This window comes from Octopus bimaculoides, chromosome 6, assembly GCF_001194135.2.
Source record: "Octopus bimaculoides isolate UCB-OBI-ISO-001 chromosome 6, ASM119413v2, whole genome shotgun sequence".
NCBI lineage: Eukaryota > Metazoa > Mollusca > Cephalopoda > Octopoda > Octopodidae > Octopus > Octopus bimaculoides.
Window position 1 is genome coordinate 96,016,965 of NC_068986.1, and position 15,799 is coordinate 96,032,763.

General features: G+C 37.3%; 2 protein-coding genes across 6 annotated transcripts in view; one reads left to right on the forward strand and one right to left on the reverse strand.

Moving 5' to 3' along the window:
• The window catches only part of LOC106871480 (TELO2-interacting protein 1 homolog), a 35,795-nt gene extending 25,883 nt beyond the window's left edge, over positions 1–9,912 (forward strand). For 3 of the 4 annotated variants that reach the window (XM_014917958.2, XM_052968993.1, XM_052968991.1), the window contains 7 exons: positions 1,231–1,336; positions 2,276–2,358; positions 4,540–4,655; positions 5,182–5,269; positions 6,422–6,508; positions 7,279–7,401; positions 9,799–9,912. In XM_014917958.2, coding sequence (XP_014773444.1) covers positions 1,231–1,336; positions 2,276–2,358; positions 4,540–4,655; positions 5,182–5,269; positions 6,422–6,508; positions 7,279–7,401; positions 9,799–9,873 — 678 coding nt within the window. In that variant the 3' untranslated portion in view covers positions 9,874–9,912. The remainder of the gene's footprint in view (positions 1–1,230; positions 1,337–2,275; positions 2,359–4,539; positions 4,656–5,181; positions 5,270–6,421; positions 6,509–7,278; positions 7,402–9,798) is intronic. The other variant, XM_052968992.1, reaches the window with a different exon arrangement.
• A 4,102-nt stretch (positions 9,913–14,014) lies between these two features.
• Positions 14,015–15,799, reverse strand: part of LOC106871482 (lysophospholipase-like protein 1) — a 10,566-nt gene continuing 8,781 nt past the window's right edge. For both annotated transcript variants that reach the window (XM_014917961.2, XM_014917962.2), the window contains exons 4-5: positions 15,347–15,462; positions 14,015–14,875 (exon numbers count right to left, since the gene is read on the reverse strand). In XM_014917961.2, the coding sequence (XP_014773447.1) occupies positions 14,645–14,875; positions 15,347–15,462 (347 nt within the window). In that variant the 3' untranslated portion in view covers positions 14,015–14,644. The remainder of the gene's footprint in view (positions 14,876–15,346; positions 15,463–15,799) is intronic.

Genomic DNA, 15,799 nt, shown 5'->3' on the forward strand with positions numbered 1-15,799 from the left:
TTCGTAGGATTTCCGAGCGAGATCATTGCCAGTGCCCCTGGACTGGCTCTTGTGCGGGTGGCACATAAAAGACACCATTTTGAGCATGGCCGTTGCCAGTACTGCCTGACTGGCTTTCGTGCGGGTGACACATAAAAGCACCCACTACACTCTCTAAGTGGTTGGCGTTAGGAAGGGCATCCAGCTGTAGAAACACTGCCAAATTAGATTGGAGCCTGGTGTTGCCATCCGGTTTCACCAGTCCTCAGTCAAATCGTCCAACCCATGCTAGCATAGAAAGCGGACGTTAAACGATGATGATGATGATGATATATATGTATGCATTTGTTTCAGTGTGTATTTGTAGTTGGGTGTGTTTGTGTACATGTTGTAATATCACCAATATGGCTAAAGGAAACTATCTCAAGGAAGTATTCTTTAAACTGAATGTATATATGGTAAGGTTTCACACATGTAAGTTGACGAATTTCAGTTAATTGAGACAATCCAATCAATTGGAGATTTAAAAAAAAATCTCATTTTAGAATCATTTAAAAAAGAAACAAAACTATAAGCAAGGGAGATAACTCCAGTAAGCTCGCTTGATTAGTAATGTGACTCACCACCATCAACAATCAAGTCAATGAGGGAGTACGTATGGTCATTCATTCTGTTGACAGTAGCAAAAAATTTACCTCAAATCACATCCTATCATGATCTTGATGGACTCCCATATTCATGCTAAATTAGTTACTGATTTCATTACTTTCACCTAACTCCTCTGTACATGGTATGCGCCACTTTCACAAGCCTTTCATCCACATCTAGTTTATTTAGCAATCACCAAATTACAGCACATGGAAACCTGTCTAAAGCCTTCTCCAGGTTGACATATGCTAGAGACAGTAGCTTATCTTTGAGTACCTCTGAGTTTATTTCACTAGGAAGATGGCATCAGTAGTACTTCTTCCTTGCACATCACTGAGCTGTATCTTATCTAAGCAGACTCTCTTCCTAATCAGTTGTAACACTCATAACATGATCCAACAGTTTGATGCTTTTATAGTTGCTGAGAAAAATAAGAGATGTTTATGGTAAGAACACCTTTAGCCATGTCAGCTCATTCGGGTTCTTCTTGGGGCTAAACAGCAACAGAATTTCTACTTCCATTACCACTGTCTCCACCACTATACCATCAACACAAACACAACCAGCTATTTAACTCTATCGTGCTACTCCCTTATATTGCAGGTCCTAGCCCGGGTGAAACATCTCATGTCATCCACAGATGTCCATATTCAGCTTTTGGCTTTGGACACAGTATGTGCAGCAATTCAGTCTCTCCAACCACATGAAGGTAAGTTGGGTTGTGTGTGACTCGAAGGTTTACTGGCAACTAGGGCTGTATGAGGTAAGGTGTTTAGTTACTAGTGACAGGGGCTGATTATGAGAGGTTGAAGGGTTGGTCATCTACTGGCTGTCTGAGAGATTAAGGAGATGGTCTGCTTGCAGATGGAGCTGAGTGTCTGAGAGGTTAAGGGGATGGTCAACTCAATACCTGGGATGTGATAGTTTGGGAGGTTAAAGGGGTTGGTCTACACTATTCCTGAAAAGAAAATTTAGATAGTTGTAAGACAAGACAAAGTCATATACTAAAATCTTTTAATGATTAAATCTGAAACATTGATTTAGTAAACATATCAGATATACTGATCACATGGTATATTTAGTAAGTAAATAAATCTCCATCAGTTTTGTTGATGATTATTCAGTTTGATCAACTGGACTATCTGCTTATTGAATTGGCATATATATGGCTGAGTATTTCACAGTTACATTTATCTTTAATATAGTCCTCAGACAATCAGTGTAATGCAATGTGATATGGTCAGACCTCTGAATTACCGCTTCAGTCCATCGGATAAGCATCTGCAGTTTTTGTGTACCTAATTTCACATGTAAGGTTTGGGTCAACCTGAGGTTCCTAGGAAAAGACACTTGCCCAAGATGCCACATATTGGGATTGAAACTTGGACCTAATGATCGTAAGGCAAGCTTTTTGACCATTTAAAAATACTTGATTCAATACAATATCTTTGACTGTAGGTCTGTCTGTTCATTCAGGGCTGATTTGAGGCTAAACAAGAAGGAAATACTACAATGTTAATAATGACGATTATAACAGTAATAACGATGATAGTTGTATGAGACAGTATTTATGTGATATAGTAATAATGTGTGTGTATGTGCTTTTATACCATCACTTGGCTCACATTCTCCACATCTACTTTTTCAGATGAACTTTTACCTCAAGTACACCAGCTGTGGTCTCCATTATCTCAGAGATTTTCTGATAAGAAAATACTTGTTAGAACAAAGGTAAAGAGTAAAATTAAAATTGGGGTTATTATATTTGCTTACATTTCTCTTTCGACTGTTTTCGCTCTCATTCTTCTTCCTGTATCATCTATCTTCTGTTTTCATTATCTACTAATGTAGTTTCAGTGAGAAAATTACACCTGAAAAGCCCAGTTTCCAACATTTGCCACATCGTCATCTGTTTTCCATGTTGGCATGGATTGGACAGTTTGACAGGAACTGACAAGGCCAGTAATCACATCAGGTTCCATTGTCTGGTTTGGCTTGATTTCTACAGCTGATGCCCTTCCTAAAACTAACCACTTTACAGAGTACCATCACCAGTGCTTTTTACATGGCACCAGTACCTACACCAATGGTTTTTACATGGTACCTTGGGTTTAGGATCTCAATTCTGTTGTGGTGGGTGGGTCTTCTTGAGTACAACAATGCACCACATACCTTGGTCCTCCTCTGTCATCTCCTTCATAAGGTTCAGCATTTTGAGATCAGCCTTCAGTACTTTGTCCCATATCTTCCTCGATCTCCCTCTTCCACAACTTCTCTCCACTTTATGCAACTGTCCTCATCCATATGCGTCATATGACCAAACCAGTAAGTGTCTCTTCTCTTGCACATAATCCCTCTTATGCCTAACTTTTCTCTCAATACACCAATGCTCTGTTGAACATGTATATCGTCACGCAAGCTTTTAGCCTTTACCTGAATGACTTTCATGTTTATTGGCACACGATACCCGATCTTGATCTACATATTCAGGAACCATTCTATATTAAATATCACATTAGATGGATGAATTAAAAAAAAAACACAATGGGTAGTTAATAGAGCAGCTGCTTGAGCACATATTTTTGTGTTTATTGTCATATATTGTTCCTACTGTAGGCATTTCAATCTTTAATGTTTATGCAATATTACTGTTTTCCTCCCAGATCAAATCTTTGTAAAACATCAATTGTTCAATATTATCCATTTACAACTTGCCTTTGCACCACTGTCTTCATTTTCATGTCATCTTGAATAAGAGTTAACACATCATACTGTATGTGTTAATAGTTAAATCCAACAGTAGCAGTGATAGACTAGAGAACGACATCAAAATTGCAAAACAATAGAATTCAATGAAAATAATGATGCTCTGTGCCAGCAATAAATAGTGATATCAGTTTCTAATCTTATTGTAATGACAGAATGAGCTGTTTGCTTCCAATGAATATTCCTACACACAGAGCTCACAAAAAATATTGCTTTGGACTCTAAACTTTTTAATGGAATCATAGGAGGGTGTCATTGTGTTTTGGGGTATTTGTAGATATGGCAGCCTATCCCTTTCCAGATCTGACCAAAGAATCCTTCTGGAAGAGAGACCTGTAGAAAGTGAGAAAAAATTTGACTCTACTACAGGACTGATACTTTATTTATTGACCCTGAAAGGATGAAAGGCAAAGCTGGCCATGGTAGGATTTGAACTCAAAGTGTAGAGCAGTGTTTCTCAAAATTTTTATGCTTGCGTAGCCCTTAAAATAAATTACGTGTCTCAAAGAACCCCTGCACAAAAAAATTATATACCATATCTATCTCATATTTTTTTCATCGTAGTTCATGTGGTAAATATCATATATATATATATATATCAGGTTATATTTTTTGAAAGCATATAGGTTAGATAGGATGATGTCTATATTACAATACCCAATAATATGTTGTGCATGTATAGTACTATTATGACCATGCAATTAGCATTAGCTTATCTCACTCTTTTTCGCGAAAACCCAGTGTTCCAGGGAACCTCAGTTGAGAAACGTTGGTGTAGAGAGATGGAACAATTACCACAAAACAGTCTATCTGATGCTCCATCGATTTTGCCATTTGGCCTCCTAAAAATGTACTCTGCAACCAATATTTGTTTTCCAAAGATTTCATTTTAATATTTTATTAAAAATATGATTCTTTCTTAAATAATTTACTAGTAAAATACCCTGCCTGTGTTTTTTTTTTAAATTTGAAAGAAAGAATTTAAATGGATTTAGTAAAATAACTCATTTTTGTCATTATTTATCTGTTGTTTGGATTATTGCTTATAAAAGGTTTTTTCTTTTTGTTCTTATATGTAAAATTATAATTGAAAGTTTTAACATTTAAGCATTGACAGTTTTATATTCAATATTTGCACTGTTTCAGGCCCTTCACACCTTAATGGATATCTCACAGGTGTGTGGTTCATTCATCAGGAAACGCACAGTTGCCGAGGTTTATCCCACACTCTGCCGATACCTAAGTCACCAGGCTCCACTCAGGTATGTATGACTTTATCATAAATAATACTAAACATATGTTTATCATATGTAACTTGTAGATGCGTTGTAGTGTTATACCCTATCACAAGTTGTCCAAGGGAGACTTAAGTTCTATATCACATTATTTAGTAGGGCTTATGTAACACATAGCTTAACTCAGCTAAATATAGCTTGTGTGATGTGTCACTCAGCTGAGAACATGTTCGTGTCAAGTGTCACTTTACTGAGTTCAAGTTTGTACATTTTACTTAATTGTGTAATGTGTTACTCAGATATAAGTTTGTGTGATGTTGGAATAAATAGCATAGGAGCTCTTTATAAGCACACTAAAAAGCGTTTCACATGAAGTAGATAATATAAGTAGATAATTTTTGTTGTTAGAAAATTATCACATTGTCTTATAGTGATAAAGCATTTTTCAGATAATTTACGTTATTAATACCCAATCCTATCCTTGAATATCTATTCATGGTATGTACCTGATATCTCCTGTATACAACTGTCTGTCTCTCTCTTTCTACTGTAGTAGCAACTGCTCTATAGCCTACACCTTTACCCAAGAGTACAAGCTCCAATTACTTACATTGCAATACTTTGGCAAACTCTGTCAAAATGTAAGTATATTCAATGAACTTCATTTTACTATTTCTATATATATTTTTTATTATTCCTTATGTTCTTGTCTGATATATTATCATATATTTGTTAGGTTCATGCCTAGTAATCGTTAATTCTTTCACCTGTGTTTACATAGATAAACATCTTATACACATCTGTTTATACTGATTATATATACAAACACACATCTATATAATCAGATGCATGTATTTTTATACCTCCAGATATACATGCCTATTTATATATAAAAATACCTTTACACATACACGTATGTGTGTGTGTATATATAGTAAGAAGTATGATAAACACAAGATGCTGTTTGTATCACTTGTTCCCTTTGTACGTCGTCACTGTGGTTGTTTGCATCCTCTGCTATGGATGTTCCAAGTGCAATTGAATGCCAAACCACAACACTTCAAGGAACACTTTATTGTATTTAGTTACACAAATGAAATGCTCAAAATATGCACATGCATACACTATGCACATACATGTCCGTTTTTTTCAATACTTGCTTAGGTTGAATGATCCAGCACAAAGTCTTGCTTCTTATCATCCCCATCATAAGATCTAGAATTCTAAGAGTAGCTTCACTTCTACCACTTGGATTCTTTGGCAATTCTTTTTGAAACTGGCCCGTAAATAGCACCATTTGAACATAATCATTACCAGCGTTGCCTTCCAGCACTTCTGCTGGTGGCACGTTAGAAAATCATTCAAGCGAGGTCGTTGCCAGTGCCACTGGACTGGCTCCCGTGCAGGTGGCATGTAAAAAACACCTTTTGAGCATGGCCGTTGCCAGTACCGTGTGACTGGCCCTCGTGCCGGTGGCACGTAAAAACACCCACTACACTCTCGGAGTGGTTGGTGTTAGGAAGGGCATCCAGCTGTAGAAACTCTGCCAGATCAGATTGGAGCCTGGTGCAGCCTTCTGGCTTGCCAGTCCTCAGTCAAATCATCCAACCCATGCTAGCATGGAAAGCGGACGTTAAACGATGATGATGATTATCCTTCATATGCATCACATGTCTGACAGCAGATTCTTTTACCCAGTTCTCTGCCCTCAGCTCATTTTTTTTTTTACCTACACACATCTTTAAACATGATTTGCTGCACCCTTCTATCTATATCATTTTTTCCTATTCCAGCTCGGAGTCAGTAGTAAAGAGATTGAATCTGTAGCATCTTCCTGTCTATTCTACCTCAGTGAATATCAACATGAGACTCTACAAAAGGTATGGTACTTCTCTTTTCCATTGTCTCACACACTACTACATATATTGTGCTATGCGTCTGTTAAACTAAAGCAATATAATTCAAATTATTCCAGTTTGACAAAGAGAACAAATATCCAGCTCCATTTCATATTTCTTGGATGACTAATTAACAGAAGGAAGGGTATTTGTCAGGTCCATTACGTTAACCATCACTAGAAAAAAATGGGCATAAAATGTTCTTCATTGGACCCAGTTTCTAATTCAGATACGCTTAGATCAAAGGCAACCCAACCGTGACTACCTTGTGTTTGTTATTTGTAAGACTACATCATCAACTGTATTGTTGCACTGCTTTTTCTGGCAAATTAAGTGGCCACATAGAGGCTTCCTTGTTGGAGCAAGAAAGCACTTGTTATGCCTGAGGTCAGATTGATTAAACAGTCTTATAACCCATGACCCTTACATTTTTTTAACAGTATAAACTGCGATTACATTGCCCAATGTGTCTTCTTTTAAGACAGTAGGGTGCAATTTAAGATTTGGCTGCTGTTTCTAGCAGGTCATGCAATCATGACACAACTCCTATGAACTGAAACTTTTACACAGATGTTTTATAACACATCAGAAATATATAATGGATTTGAACTCATGACCTATGAATGTCTCTGTTTCATACTTGACCATTTCATTCTAATCCAGGCCCTTTGAAATCTTGATCCTTCTGTATTATTTTCCTTGTAAGTAAAATAAAGTCCAGTAAAGTACTAGTAAAATATTTTCTGTTTCAGGCTGCCCTCACAACATTTGGGATTTTGGTTGAGATTGATCCGGATATAATGTGGTTTAAACTATGCTCTGTGTGGTGCCCCATAGTTTACACAGCAAAATCACCCCTCTTGGAAAATATTCAGGTGAGTAGATAAAGGAGTTTATCTCCTTTCTAACCATTTAGGTTTTACTTCCAATCTGCATCTTATTCAATATATATAGATGTGTGTGTGTTGATAGGCAATTATGTTAATGAAATCTGTGTAGCATTAGAATCAAAATAGAGGAAAATTAAACATGTGGAAAGCAAATGAATAGGACAAGGAAAACAAGGAAGGATGCACACTTTCACAGACATATATAAATCTCCTCATCACTGGTTGACTGAAGTCTCATTGTTTCAGCATATTAACAATGAGACTGTGCTTCAGCATGACTGGTGATTTAAAGAAAAATCTACAAGAGAAAGATTTAATGACGACAGGATAATAACAAAGAAACATGGGACTGTGTTTACAGTAATGATGGGAGATGATGATACATATGCATGCAATAGAACACTGTCAGAAATTTGTAGGTATGTGTTATTTCTTTACTACCCACAAGGGGCTACACACAGAAGGGACAAACGGATTAAGTCGATAGTACCGACCCCAGTGCGTAACTGGTACTTATTTAATCGACCCCGAAAGGATGAAAGGCAAAGTCTACCTCGGCGGAATTTGAACTCAGAATGTAGCGGCAGACGAAATACCGTTAAGTATTTCGCCCGGCGTGCTAACGTTTCTGCCAGCTCACCGCCTTTGTAGGTATGTGTGTGGCATAGATGATTCAATTGTCTTTCATTAACATGATTGGTGCTTATTTTATTGATTCCTAGTCGAGTGGATATATCCTCCAGGGAGTTGCTAATCAGTTACCCCCCCCCCCTGCATATAGCTTTGTTACAATCTAAATTTTTTCTTTAATGGGTTAGAGGAGGAAGAAAGGAAATGCCTTTGACCATTTTTGCCGAGCCTGTCAAACTGATGAAAGAGGAGGGGAAATGATGATGTAGTAGGTCTGTCCACCCAGCTTCATCTCAAGGCTTTGGGTTAACCTAGAGCTATTGTAGGAAATATTTGTTCAAGTTGCTACTCAGTAGCATGTGCATATGTGTATATATCATCTTAATTTTACATCTAGCATGAATTGAATGGGTCCTTGCTTATTGGAAGCAACTGCTTTCATCAACTGGTGCTCATACACGTATGCTATTTGGCTTGGTTTCTATAGCTGATACACTTCCTATCACCAACCACTTTACAGATTGTGCTGAATACATTTGCTCAAGGCACCTCACAACTCGGCACTTTCTCTACTTGGTTTCCCTTGTATTTCATGTCACCAGCACCAAGGGCATTGTCAAATTCTGAATGATATATAAATACACTCACACATGCCAAGCTATAATGTAATTTAAAGGGTTAAGTATAAACTATGTAATCTTAAAACAGCAAAAGTGACCAAATTCTTAAATGGGAGTTGAATCATCTTTGTGCCACATGACTGCATTAATCTGTGAAAGAAACCCTCAAATTTGGTTTGGAGGAAGGAGTCATCCCCAAGGTGTTGTTAATGTTTCCTTTGAACAGTTCCATAACAACTGCAAGGAAAAGGGATTGGCCATATTGGTTAGTGCAAGGCCTATGGGGGTGGTGAACATGATATAGAAAATGAAAAGGAGAGCATGTCAGGAATGCTTTAGAGGAAGTTATACAAGTCATGTTAGCTCTGAGGAACAGAAGCCATTATTGCAGTGGTAAAATATGCAAAACAGACAGCATGCCTGTGGAACAGAGGTTGTAGTGGTGTGAAACTGCATGCGAAACAGCTGAATGGCCTTATTTTTTTTTGAATGAGGTCTAAAATGTCTGAGTGTGTAACACACAGATGTAGGAGCAGTATTTCACCGTGTCTCAGTTGTTTGAGGACGAATTATTTTCTGACCCTGAAGAGGAAGGCCAGTCATAAAGAGCGATCATCAGATTGTGAAGCTCCCATCAGAGGATGTTTTCTGGATTGTTAAGGATATATGCAGATCATGTCTAAATTGTGGAAGAGTTTGTAGGAATGAGAGAAGTATCATCTGTATAAGAGTGACCATTATTTATAACAGTAAAGTCATTGATGTGTGCAGTGGATAGTATTGAACACCAGAATTAATAAAGGTTGTGGGTTAGACTGAGGTTAGTCTGACAGGAAGCACTGATCTCAGAGATGGATGAAAAAAAAACACATTAAGTAATGCCTACAGTACAGGCAACACTATACTTTCTCTTTTCCTCTTTCATAGGCAAAGGGCTGGAATATTAACTTCTATATTTTAACTAACTGGTTGCCAAAACAGACCATCCTAGTTTTCCCAAGTTCCAAATTTTAATCCAAGATACATTGTTTGGAAATGTGACAAGATTGTCATGAGTTGAATGTCTTTGGCCATAAATGTTTGATGTGACAATAACATTCCAGAATGTTTAACATACTTTTTCTTCTTTCAGTTCAAGACCAAAAATGAGAAGAACGAATATTCCAAAAACATTGAACTTCTATTTGAAAATCCTTTGCTATCCTGATAGTGGAACAGTCCAAAATAAAATCTAATGTATTTTTAATTCATTGAGGGCTGTGATTATAGAAACCAAAGGATACAAACTTCTGTTTGACCTTTGATTACTATAGCTAAATGTGGATGTGCTTTGATTTCCTGGAGGATGACAGTGGATACGTAAAACAATGAGAGATCTCCTTGTGGAGGGTACAAAACTGTAAGAGCTTGAGACATATTATTGTTTAGCCTTGGATTCATACAGTTAATTATACAAGTATACTTTGATTTCTTGTGTGCTTGAGAATGCATCACTTTTTGGCCCTCTGGCTACTTAAGTTCATCAAATTACTACTTTATTCTCAAGATATTTTCAAACCTGAAAGTATGAGATGAAACAGGTTGTGAAATAATTAGAATATTGCAGCTGTCTTTCTCAATGACTGGGTTTGAACCAGTTAGATTGAAGACAGTATTCAGCTTACTTATGAGCTGGTGGTGTTATTGTTTTGTACTGTGCAGGTGTGGCAAGAAGTTCACTTCCCAACCACAGAGTTCCTTGTTTCGTCCCACTGCATTGCACCTTAAGCAAGTGTCTTCGACTATAGCCCTAGGCTAACCAAAGCCTTGTGAGTGGATTTAGTTGGTGGAAACTGAAAAAAGCCCATCATATATATATATATATATATATCATCATCATCATCGTTTAACGTCCGCTTTCCATGCTAGCATGGGTTGGACGATTTGACTGAGGACCGGTGAAACCGGATGGCAACACCAGGCTCCAATCTAATTTGGCAGAGTTTCTACAGCTGGATGCCCTTATATATGTGTGTGTGTGTGTATATTTGTCCCCACTGACAACCAATGCTGGTTTGTTTGGCAAGTACCAGGCTTAAAAGAAAATAAGGGGTCGATTCATTCAACTAAAACCCTTTAAGCCAGTGCTCCAGCATGACTGCCATCCAAAGACTGAAACAAGTAACGGAATAATTCTGTTTCTCAGACATAAAGTGCAGTGACAAGCGAGTCAACATTTCAGGAGTAAATGTACTGTATATGGTCTGGAACTACACTGCTGTATAATGTTTTGCAGATAGTTGGAGTACAGCAGTCAGGATATGTGGGGTGCAGTGTTGAAAAATGTATTTATTCAGAGGAGGAAAGATGTCTGACTCTGTAGTAGGTTGTCAAAAGAGAATGGTTTGACGTTTTGCAGTACTGTATATAGTATACCTCTTCCTCTTATTTCACCCTCTACTTATCTTTTCTCTCATTCTCATATGATAGATTAGTTCATCTATCTACAATGGCTAAATAAGCCTCACTGATCATCTTGTGGTTTTACACTTATAAAGCAATCAACTCCCAATTCATACAGATTTAGCTGAAATTCTGAGAATACCAAAGTCAATAACACCACCCCCATCTCAGGTGCAAAAACCCACTTCAGGTACACACAGCAATGACCAACACAGACTCATTTGTACAGCTTGCAGTAATAATATTGATGGACATGTCATGTATGTACCATATCCTACTAAATATGATCAGGATTACCAACAAAGACTCTGCCAGCAGCAATTTTATCTCCTAATAAACACCTATGATCTACCTGTGGCTACAAAACACTAACGTGATAAGATGTTACCATTTAATTTGGTATGGCTAGAGTTAATGGATGGTGAAGAGATTAAATAAATATGGAATTTATACAATAAACTCTGCAGATTGTTCTCCTTTCTAAACAGCAAAATGAACATTAGATGTGTTACTGTTTAGCTCCAGGTCAATTTTGATTGAGTACACCTATGATCTGCAAGCATTCCAGCTTCAATCATCCTTATTAAGATAGTAAGGTGTTATTTGTAGGAATCTGACTACTATTCCTAGCAAGTCAACTGATCAAGTAGAGTCTTCCTCATTGGCTCTTATGTTAGATATTAATATGTGTATAATTTTAAATCTGTTTTTCCAATGCATACCCACACACTATGATGAATAATATGAGTATATTTGCTACACCTAGTTCACTATGACCTATTTCTAGAATCTCCTTCAGGGTCCTGTAAGATTTCATGTCATAGCACTCCATCCTTATGGTGTTGTTTGCGTCTGACCAAGTCAGGCCAAAAAAGGAGCCTTGGAAAGTCAGCCAAATGTCACACCACACCCCATCATCTTAGAAAAGACACATTGAATAACATGCTTCTGGAGTCCTACACATAGGAAAAAGACCAGATGGTCACTGCTGGAATGCCAAAACTTCTGTCAGCATGTCATTTTGGCACTGTAGCTAAGACCCTTTAACTGGCAAATGGCCCAGCCTTGAAGCTCACATCTAAAGGAAACTGTAGCATCATACACCTAATGACTGTTTCATACTTGACTAACTTGCCTTGTCTTACATATACATACATAGATGCAAATATTGCTGTGCAGTTAAGTTCAGTCCCATTGTGTGGCACCTAGAGTATCTTCTACTATACCTCTAGAAAAACCAAAACCTTGTGAGTGGATTTGGTTGATGGAAACTGAAAGAAAATCATCATGCATTTGTGTATGTATGTATATATATATATAGACACACATACACACCATCCTACCCATGTGGGTCTCCTTGGCATTGTGCAAGAGTTGTAAATAGGCACCACCATCATACAAGCAGTATCTTTCACTTCCAATCTTCCATAAAAATATATCCAGCCATGAGGAAATATTACTATGCTCAGAAAAAGATGACAGGAAAGCATCCAGCATAAAAAAAACCCCCATCTCAAATTCCACAAGATCCATGCAACTATGGAAAAGTAGATGTTAAATCAATGATGACATACATGCACACTATTAAAAAAATAAAGACATCACTAAATTATAAACACATGTGACACAGCCATTAACATTACATATACTGTGACTGTTGTTCTACACATGTGGCTGGTGTGGATTGCATAGGACTGTTCAAGCACAGCATTTTTGTTGTAACATGTCTTTTATAACTGAATGCCTTTCCTACTGCCAAGCACTTTACAGCATGGGCTGAGTGCATTTTATCATGCCAGTCATAACATTGTTTGTTTGGACTACAAAGAATCCACCTCTATCTGTTTTGTCAATACAATAATAATAGTTTCTAAGTTAGGGAGGAGTTTGACAATTTTATTAACTTCAGACAAAGGAAAGGCAATGTTGACCATGTTGGTTTCAACTCAGAATATAAAGAGCCAGAAGAGATATTACAAGGCATTTTTTTTAACTTGGTGCTCTAACGATTGCACTACTTCACTGCCCTGATGATAATTTCTAATTTAGGTACAAGACCAGATGTTTCTGAGGAGTTCAGTTAAATCAATGCCAGTACTTACCCATTACAATCATTATTTTAACATTAACTTTCCCATACTTGTACGGGCCAGACAGGACCATATTGGGTCAGAGCTTTCTATGGCCAAATGTCCTCCTTAACATCAACTTTCACTTGTCTTCAAGCAAGGTAATAATAGTCCAGTTTATCAAATAACAGCCTGAGAATGGTTACATGGAGAACTGCAAACAAACAACATTGAGTGGGCCTTTTATTTACAGTCAGCAAATACACAAAGATGAGGGAAAATATATTCACTCATACACATGCGTGAGTGATATATATAACTGTCCAACAGATGGGAACATGAAACTGAGTAACAGTCTTGATAATTTTGCAACTTAAAAGTATATTACTCTACCTTCAGTATTTGAGTACTATTTTCCCCCACCTTGTTTTGCACTTATGTGCTCACCCGTGTGCATGTATATATATATATATACACACACACACACAGACTTCAATTTCTGTGCACCAATTTCACTCAAGGGATTTGTTGACAAACAGCTATAGTACAGGACACCAGCTAAAAGCATCATGCAGTGGGAATGGATCCTTAACCATATGGTTCTGAAGTGAACTTCTGCCTATTACAATGATAATTTTAGATGGGGTTAGTCAGTTACATCAACCCTAGTTTTCAACCGGTGCTTATTATATCAACCTTGAAAGAATGTAAAAATTAATTCAGTGGAACTTGAACTCAGAAAGTAAAGAGCCAGAAAAAAAATGCTACTATGCATTTTGTCCAGTGCAAGAACGATTCTGCCAGCTTGTCACCTAAATAACAATAACAACAAAGTCATACAAGAAAAATATGTTTATACCATTTTAAAATACTATATACAAAAAAGTAAATATATTTGAATGTATAAAGATTACATGTGTATCATAAAAACTTGCTATGACAAAATTGTTGCTGAGAATACAACCTACATCACAGACAGTTTACAAGGACACACATAAGATAGTTCAAATTAAACATAACCACATTCTCTTCATTCTAAAATATTCCTCATGCTGACACATCTGACCAGAATTCTGAAACCTTTTAAATATACATATTCAAGTTAAATGTAACTGCATTTACCTGCCCAAGATTGCTTCTAGTTGTGGTACAAAATTAATTATGAAGATTTTTAGTGTTTTAGTGATCATAGCAAAGGCCATGCTTTAGCACTGCCTGTCCATATTTAAATTAGAACGTTTTATCAGAATTTTATGTAAGAATAATATCAGTTTGATATTCTAAGTAATGAGTGTGGCTACAAAAAGGTTTACGTTACCAGTTTGAGAGGATCTGCTATGACTACTGCACCGTCACACTGAAGTGAAATGGCAGTATTTCAAGTTCATAAAGAAAAATTTCTTGTTTCTTCCACAGTATACAAACTTCTCTTACACAAATTTACTGTCAACAAGAACACCATAATTTCTAGCTTTCTTCAGGTAGATGCTTCAAGATCCAGCTTTTTAGTAAGTGTAAAGTTTTCTTGTTGAATTCATGGTAGAGATTATCAAACATGTGAAGTTCGGAGTCAACTCCTCGGCTCTTCAGTTCGTTGTACGTAACACGACCCCATTCAGGCAAGACAAGGCTATCATCCTTTCCATGGCTCATGAACAATGGTGGCCACTGTGTCAAGTTGGAGCTAGTGTCGAGAGTCTGGTGAACAGATTGTTTTGTTTTATATGAAAAGAAAAGATTTAAAATACAATTTTTCAATGAAATTTTTGAGTTACAGAAGTGGTGGTGAGACCTATGGTAATGGACAGTGGCAATGATGTCAAGGTGGTGGTAATGGTTACAGGGGAAGAGGTAGACGTAGAAAGATTAAAAAAAAAAGGGTGCATTATTTGTTTCTATGACCAGAGGAAGAGGAGTCATTGCCCTATAACTTTCACAGATCAACACTGTCATTGATTACACTCGGTCACTTTGAATTTCTGTAGGAGAGACAGGGTTAGGAATGGAGTATCAGAGAGGAAGCACTTTTGTGGCGATAGGATTGGCCCAGGTAATTAATGAAGAGTGGAGCCAGAAGAACTATGATGATGAGAGTAGAGATATATGTATTAGAGAGAATAAATAATATATCAGATTTTAATGATGAGACAGTTGTTGATGGTAGCTTACCTCGTAAACAGATGATTTTTCATTGAGAAAACAGGACATGCCAAAAACTCCAGCCACAGATGGTCGAAACCGGTAACCTACATGCAATGCGGCACAGCCACCCATGGAAAATCCACCTTGAGAAAGAAAAAAATAATATATTATATATATATATATATATATATTATGCTCCGTTGGATGTGTAATGTCAATGTGAATACCCGTCAGAGTGTAAGTATCTTGAGAGAAAAGCTGAACATTAGAAGCATCAGTTGTGGCGTGCAAGAGAGACGATTGCGCTGGTATGGACATGTAGTGAGAATGGAGGAGGATAGCTGCGTGAGAAGACCCGGCAAGCCAAGTAAGATCGTTGCCAGTGCCCCTGGACTGGTTCTTGTGCGGGTGGCACATGAGATGCACCATTTTGAGCGTGGCCGTTGCCAGTACCGCCTGACTGGCTCCTGTAGGATTTTC